The sequence below is a fragment of the Sinocyclocheilus rhinocerous genome, unplaced genomic scaffold, assembly GCF_001515625.1.
Source record: "Sinocyclocheilus rhinocerous isolate Xijiao unplaced genomic scaffold, SAMN03320098_v1.1 scaffold864, whole genome shotgun sequence".
NCBI lineage: Eukaryota > Metazoa > Chordata > Actinopteri > Cypriniformes > Cyprinidae > Sinocyclocheilus > Sinocyclocheilus rhinocerous.
In genome coordinates this window covers 52,690-61,258 of record NW_015645567.1, presented here as the reverse complement: position 1 = coordinate 61,258, position 8,569 = coordinate 52,690, and the positions used below count along the sequence as shown (strand labels likewise).

Below are 8,569 nucleotides of genomic sequence, written 5' to 3'. Positions count from 1 at the left end.
ATTCTGACGGCACCCATTCACTGCAGAGCATCCATTGGTGAGCAAGTGATGTAATGTGAAATTCGGTTCCCATGGTTCCCATGAAGAAACAAACTCATCTACATTTTAGATGGACCGAGGGTGAGAAAAGTTTCAATAATGTCTATAATGTCTCAGCTTGAAAAGAAAATAATGAAGATGTTAGTGATTATTACGTTTTGAATATGTGGGCGCTTTTTATTTAACTTCTTTTGGACTGAAGCAATGCAACACCCGCTGACTGCAACGATAGAGCTTAAAAGATCAAAGACAATTTTTAATATAACTCTGACTGGATTCGTCTGAAAGAAGAAAGTCATATACACCTACGATGACTTGAGGGTAAGTAATTTATGGGCTAATTTTCATTTTTAGGTGAACTAACCCTTTAATATTAAGCCTAAAATGTGTTTTAATATCACTATTAATAATCTTTAATTGCAAGATATTTAAAGTGTACCTGGTGTATACCTGCAATAGTTCCACTTTAGCACAATCAGTATATCTTTAGTTGGACTTCAGCACTACTTCTGCACAATTAAAGTGCATTAAGTACAAAATTAGCTGTTCCAATTTAGCAGACTTTAGCTTTAAGTGTACCAGTTTAGGTAATTGCAGGGTATTTTTATTAAGCAAATAAATATGTAAATATATTTGTAGTATACTTAGCACAAAATAAATGTATTATAGTATATTTTTTCACTAGGGTTGTGCTGTTCATATCATAAACAATCATTTTAACATGATTACCAGGTCGAAGACTCTGAGTGTAACCAACTCCAACCAGACTGGCATTGTTCACTTTGGCCTGTTATGAGGAAATAATGAAAAAATAAAGCATGCTCAGGTTGGTCATTCCTAGCTTTGAATATTTAATATAACTTCCCTGTGAGCTATTCAAGGGCAGATTTAGACCTGAAACAATCCACGAAAAACATGGACGCAGATGCTTCTAGTTACACAAACCTTGATTTCACGTGGTGTTGTGAAATGTGTCAGAACTCGAATTATGTGTCAGAAAACACGTCTGCATTTGCATTATCAGCATTGCTGTCATGTACAACAGAACCACAAGCTTGCAATGCATTAGCCGAGAATTTGCATGTGTGATTGCGTACTTGCAAAGACTATGTTTTTTTGGTTTAACTGAATCCAAATGAAGTGAATTATCCTTTTCTCAACAACATAATGTGGTTGTGTGAAGATTGTTAACTTACAGACACTGAGGCATCTTTATCCAGCTGGTACTTTGCAGCAACTCCAAAGCGTGTGTTGTTGCTGCCTGAAGTCCAGGCCAAAGTGACGGCCGTCTCCAGCTGATCACTGACATTCTGATAGACAGATCCTCCGAACTCAGCTCCGTCATTACTGATGACAGATTTATTCAAACATCCATTAAAAATTGAAGAAAAGGTTAAGTAAAAAATCTAGAATAAATAAGTAATACAGTGCTTACATATATTTAATAAAACGCTCTCTCTAGGGTTTTTTCTTTCTGGCTAACTAACAAGTTTACAGTCACTGAATGACTTGCCTGAGGTAAATGTAACATTATGTGACGATGTTTAGTAGCTGTTTCATTGACGTCTTTCCGCGGTTGAAACACTGATTGAGTGATTTCGTGAGACGCGAATTATTTCGGTAAGCTGTTTCTTTTAACGTAGTTTCTGATGATCTTGTGCTGTCACTGAGCTGAAAACTCAGTTTCATATCAAAAGTGACAAAGCACAAAGTTATTACTGGAGGGGAAAACAGCATAGACTAAAAGATCGATTCAAGAATTGATATCGATTTCAATAAAATTAGAATTTATTAAAATATCAGCAGGGTCGTAGCTAGCTAAATCAAAATATTTCATATTTAAAAACATAAAAAAGGTAATTGCGAGCTTATATTCTGAGAAATAAGTCTGAGAATTGCGAGATATAAACTCAAAATTGCAAGATATAAATGTACATAAAATTCAAACTTTATTCCTCGCAGTTCTGATTTTTTGTTTCTGCCACAGAATAAAAAAATACAAGTAATTGCGACTTGTTTCTCACAATTGTGAGCTTATAAATCACAATTCTGACTTAATATCTTCCAAAAAAGGAAAAAAGTCCGAATTGTGAGATATAAACTCAGAATTGCAAGAAAAAAGTCAGAATTGTGAAATAAAAAGTTGCAACTTCCTTTTTAATTTTTTTATCCCGTGGCAGAATCAAGCTTCCATAGCAATTTCTACAATATCAACTTAAAATCCACTGATCGTGTGGTTTTTCATTGATTCTTACACGTTGGTGTGAAGCTGGAATTCTCCGGCCTTGTATCCTAGAGCAAAGTTATTTTGCACCAGTTTGGATTTGGCCGTGTCAAAGGCCATCTGGTAGCCCACAAGCCAGCCTTCGTATCCCAGAACGGCTGCAGAGTGCACAACCGGACCCTCGAAATCAATGTCGCAGCTCACATTGACGAAGTCACGCTTGTAGCCAGTCTTCAGTTTACCGCTTTTCTTGCTAAAGAAAGAATTAGACTGTCAAAGACACCAAACCAAATCATCAAACCAGCCTTAATGCGTCAGATACTAACAACTCACCCTGTGTTTGGTACAAAAGACGTATCCAGGGCCACATTCAACCCCTGCGCCAGCTGAGACGACGATACAGCAAATTATGAATATGATAGCAAACCATTGTGATCATCCTCTATGCGACTCTAAGGGTTCAAAGGTCATGTGGAGAGTTTGATCTGACCTGGTCTTCCACAGACACTTCTGTTCTGTACTGAGCATGTTGTCTGTGTTCCACTTCTGGTTCAAACTCAATCCAAGATCCTTCATCTTATACTTGGTCTCCAAACTCCCGCCGGCTTTTCCCGTGTCCGTGTTGGTGGATCCAGATGTGTTGAACTCCTGCAGCTGGATTAGAGTTTATGAACAGGATTAATACATATATATATAAACTAGGCAATAGGCCTGCATGAGCAACAAACAGCTTTTTTAATCATATCGGTCTGTCAACTTAGAAAAACACTAGACTGTTACCTACTTTTTGTGTTGTACATTATGTTTTGATTTCAGTTTGTAATTTCACTAAGTCTAAGTGCATTTTTGTTTAAAATTGAGAAAATAGTATAGATTAATAATATTGGACTTTTTTTACTGACAATTACTGACAATTAATTTCTAATTACGAAATGATCTGTAGTGATATATATAAGCAAAGACAATTCATGGGCTGATATTTGGTCATTTTAAGCTTTTTAGCTTTCTACCAATGAGTATTATTGTAATATTATTCATATAGTATTATAATATTTATTAATATTTTCAATTAGTTTTTAGTTTTATATGTTCAGTTTTCATTTTAATTTTAGTAAATGTATTTTTGCTTTTGACATTTTATTTTTTTTTGTTTTTATATATTATTTCTATATTTAATATATTAGTATTTATATATTTTCATCTTAAATTTATTTCAGTTAGTTGCCAAGGCAACATTTCTCATTTTTATTCAAGTTTAAGTTTTTCAATATTTCTCATTTATTTCAGTTACCAATTACCAATTTTTCTATTACCGATTTTTTAAAAACAGATTTTTTAATAATATTAATTTGAGTTATAGTTAAAAACAACCACACTGCTATGGAAAACCCTGTAATTATCAATTACAAAATTACTGATTTTTAGCAATTTTTTAATAACAAACTTTTAATAGTGTTCATTTTAGTTTTAGTTAAAAATAACACTGTTTCCGACAACCCTGTAATTAACAGTTAAAATATCTGTCAGAAAGTCTATATTTGTGTATTATTAAAAACAACACATTAAATAAACAATAAAACAGACATTGAACACGAAGAGGACAGTGTGAGCCGGTGTCTCATGACATTACTGGATGGCAGATGGCGTGTGATGTGACAGAATTAGGTTTATTTTGATTGTGACCCAGAAACACAGACGGGACGGGACTCTTATTTAACTCTAGAGTGATGTTGGTTGTGTAGTCAGAGTGAAATGATTCAAAAAATTAATTCACACATGACGTGAAAAAAAAGCAGTTCTGTCTGTATGGTAAATGAGACCACAGAGATGTGTGGGCCTTTAGTGAAACCTGCCACATCACACAAACACTCCTACAATAATCTTACCATCTAAATGCATTTCACAAAATGGTGCATCAAAGACATAAACATTGCGTTAATGTTTACATACATGACAATTAAGCATTAAGGTAATGAAATTTGCACTTTAAGGGAATATTTCACCCAAAAATTTACATTTTCTGTACATTTTCTCACCCTCAGGCCATCCAAGATGTAGATGAGTTTGTTTCTTCATCAGATCTGGAGAAATGTAGCATTGCATCACTTGCTCAGCAATGGATGCTCTGCAGTGAATGGGTGCCGTCAGAATGAGAGTCCAAACAGCTGATAAAAATATCACAATAACCCACACCACTCCAGTCCATCAGTTAATGTCTTGTGAAGCCAAAAGCTGCGTGTTTGTAAGAAACAAATCCATCATTAAGATGTTTTAACTTCAAACCATTGCTTCTGGCTAAAATATGAGTCCTCTATAATAGTGCTTTCTCTAATGAAAAAGCTGTCTGGTCTGAATCAGGAGAGAAATCTGTACAGATCAAGCACCGTTTACAAGCTAAAACAGCTCTAAACAAATATGTGGGTGGATTTTGATGCGAGAGTCAACAGGAGATGGACTTTTTCACTGGAGGAAGCTTCATTATGGATTATGGACTCATATTCTGCCCAGAAGTTAAAAACGTCTTAATGATGGATTTGTTTCTAACAAACACACAGTTTTTGGCTTCACAAGACATTAACTGATGGACTGGAGTGGTGTGGATTGCTTGTGGATTATTGTGATGTGTTTATCAGCTGTTTGGACTCTCATTCTGACGGCACCCATTCACTGCAGAGCATCCATTGCTGAGACACTGATGCAATGCTACATTTCTCCAAATCTGATGAAGAAACAAAATCATACACATCTTGGATAGTTTGAGGGTGAGAAAATGTTCAGCAAATTTTCATTTTTGGGTGAACTATTCCTTTAATGGTCTTTAAAATAGACCTACATTTGATTTATGCTAAATATAATTTTGTTTTATTTTGGCCAATGTGCATTAAAAAAATAAAGAAAGTACTGCTACAAACTAAACAACAACTAACTCACCACTCCATTTTGAGATTAGTCTTGAGGTCCAATTTAACAATCCCAAAACCTACAAACAAAACAAAGACATGAATTACAGCAGAATGCAATTCATCCTGTAAAGCAAACATCTTCTCCAAAACGCTGCGAGTTTTCTCACCGTAACCCTTGCTGAACATGTCCTTGGCCACTTTTCCCAGGTCTGAGTATGCAGGAGGACCAGCCATTATATCTGATACATAAACGAAAGGGAAAATATCAGCATATTTGAACCATCACTAGTGTAGTAAGCTACAAGTAATGTCAAAAGAAAGCGGGGATGAAACCGCAGATAAAGCAAACCCACAAGATGGCATAATCAGTTACCAAACCCACTGTGTGAATGTAGTTCATAGTAGTTGTTCATTTTCTAGCCTTGTAAAATATTCTTTCATAATCTGTACATGATTGCATTCTGACTGCCAACACATTTCACTTATAAACTTAATTAAAACATTTTTATGAGGGCCTGTTACATGCTGGAAAATAAGTGGACAACCAGCAAATTATAATTTGGTTGCATGCAAAAAATAATGCCAGCCAGCCTCCTTCATATACAGTGCATCTATTTGTACATGATTATCCATGTGTGTTTTTTTAATTGTACAAATAAACTGAGATGTAGGCAGCATTTTAGAGCATTAAAGATGTCTAAGACACCTAAAAATGCTGCCCATGTAGTGTAGGCATATTTAGTGACATTAATACTGCAATGGGGAGCGGCAAAACGTCACATTTAATCATTACCAAAGATATTCCACAGCACAAGACTACACATTTAACAAGAAAAATTTGTTTAAACATAGACTATGGGGTGAGATTATGAAAAGGAGCTGCTGTGCAGTGCTATAAAGACACAACACACAACTGAGTCGATATTTAAAGTTGTTTTGTTGCTGTTGAGACAGAAATAAAATGATGATGCGAAACGCAAGCAGAAGCTTTAGTGTGTCCTGTGTTTCTGATTGCTACAGGACAAAGTGAAGGAGACGAACTGCGCATGCGCACTGGCGTCACAGAAGCGACTGCTAAATAAAAGTCAGTGAGACATTAAAAAGTGTTTTTTTTCCACAAATAAAATTATCAATTTCTTATAACCATAATTTCCAGCAATTACAGCAAATATTCTACAATATAGTAACTATGGCATTTTCACAGAAATTGTGGTAAAGTTTTGAAGGGCTTGCACTCAGGTTTGGTGCAAATATGAGACAGTTTTTCCCCTTTTTTAAAATTTTTATTTTACTTTTTTCGTTTATTGTTATTCCAAAGTACTTACACATTAAATCTCCAAATGCAGACAAATGAGAAATAACAGAAGCTGCAGTTTACAGTTAAACAGAATTATGTGCCCATATTCATCACTGCTTTATTATTAGCCTACTCAAACACGCACACAACGGTTACCAGCAGATGTCATCACCTTCACATAATGCTGCTCTGATTGTTTTGTCTGGATGACTCGGAAATTCCCATGCCTTTTTTATTATAAATAAATTAATCAATTATATTTTTTCCACATGCTTTGTCCACCTTTGCCTCTTAAAGAGAACCATACAAATGATGCATGCGGAATCTATAACAGGGAGATACTATTATAATTATTTAATATAATAATATTTTGAATTTAAAAAAAAATTATTTTAGTTTTAGTTACAGTTTTCGTAATTTTGTTGTTTTGTGCCTTTTTTATTATAAATAAATTAATCAATTATATTTTTTCCACATGCTTTGTCCACCTTTGCCTCTTAAAGAGAACCATACAAATGATGCATGCGGAATCTATAACAGGGAGATACTATTATAATTATTTAATATAATAATATTTTGAATTAAAAAAAAATTTATTTTAGTTTTAGTTACAGTTTTCGTAATTTTGTTGTTTTGTAATTTTTTTATTATTTTCAAATGTTTGTTCAATATGTCTATACAGGTTTAATACATGTTTGTTTTAGTTATTTTAGTACATCAAGACAAACTAAATGAAAATGAGAAATAAGAAACTAGCTGAAATAAAATGTTTAATATTAAAATAAGTTACGTCTGAGCAATAAATGATGAAGACACTGTACAAACGTTTTGATGTGACAAAAAGGCATATGAAAAGAAATTTTTTTTTTATTTTCTGTCTTTTTTCAAATAAATCGATGTGAATTAAAAGCGCCCGAAATTTAAGATGAAACCAAATCTTGCCCTATTAACATGCATAGTAGTTTCGTTTACAAGGTCTCCAAAAACAACGTCAGTAAAGGTTTATTGAGCTCATTTTCCTGATATGATGTTGTAACGTGTGCGTTTCACATTCAGGCCAGTGAACCTTCAAGAAACGCGTCCGTTCCGTTCCACCTTAACAGGACTGTTGTGTTTGTCAGAAATATGGCGCTCCGATAAAAAAAAACACACCCACTCACACACCTAGTCCTAATGTCAGAGAGCAGGAAACTTCAGGCTGTCAAAAGATCCGACAGAGCTCGCTACTTTACTTATGAGCGCCGTTTACACTGCAAATACTGTTTCTGCTGTGCGGGAGGCGCGTTTGTCTTAAAACAAGAAAAATGTCAGTGAACCCGAAATTTGTCAGTCCTTTCCACAGACCACACTGTTTATCAGCCGCTGCGCCCGCCGGACAAGCCAAACTCACACACCCTGGAAAGATTTTTTTTTTTTAATATTTAATTTCATATTCTATTATTTAATGACATCTGTTTTTAGGATTTTTTTCTTTCTTTCATGACTTTTTATTATGTTCATTATATTTTTTGCACTTTTTTGTAATGTATTGTAACATTTTACTTTTTTTTTTTTTTTTCCACAGACCACACTGTTTATCAGCCGCTGCGCCCGCCGGACAAGCCAAACTCACACACCCTGGAAAGGCCATTTTAGCTGGTAAGTGTCTTTCTGTGCTTATGAACCACGTAAGAATGTTAATGCTGTGACTGACTCCAGATCAGCTGTGCCGCGCAGTTTTTGCACCGTCATCCACACTGTTTACAGTCCTCTGCTCACTTGATCCCTACAGGGCTGTAGTCAGCATCACCGCACAGGCGAGTATTCAGTGTGCTGGACTGCGATGTGTGTGTCATGCTGTGTGGAACTGATGCAAAGTGACAAAAGAACTTTGATACAAAGTAACAAAAGAGTTTTGATACAGTGTAGCAGTTCTGTGTTATAATGTAACAGTCAAGACTTGCCTGTAACAAAACTAGAATGTGTCAATCAGAAGTGTCAGGAAAACGTCACATTGCACCCTAACCTGTCCCCACCCCCCCAAAAAAGAATGAATTAATTTTAATTATTTTAATGACAGTTAAGCACATTTTACATCTTAATTCTCAAAACTAAAAAAAAAAAAAA

At 34.8% G+C, this 8,569-nt stretch overlaps 1 protein-coding gene and 1 pseudogene across 1 annotated transcript in view; one reads left to right on the top strand and one right to left on the bottom strand.

Moving 5' to 3' along the window:
* Nucleotides 1–142: 142 nt before the first annotated feature.
* On the bottom strand, nt 143–6,215 carry LOC107706739 (voltage-dependent anion-selective channel protein 2-like; annotated as a pseudogene).
* A 1,388-nt stretch (nt 6,216–7,603) lies between these two features.
* The window catches only part of slc25a1b (slc25a1 solute carrier family 25 member 1b), an 11,401-nt gene continuing 10,435 nt past the window's right edge, over nt 7,604–8,569 (top strand). Inside the window, exon 1 of the mRNA XM_016510564.1 lies at nt 7,604–7,866. Within this exon, the coding sequence (XP_016366050.1) occupies nt 7,768–7,866 (99 nt within the window). The 5' untranslated portion in view covers nt 7,604–7,767. The remainder of the gene's footprint in view (nt 7,867–8,569) is intronic.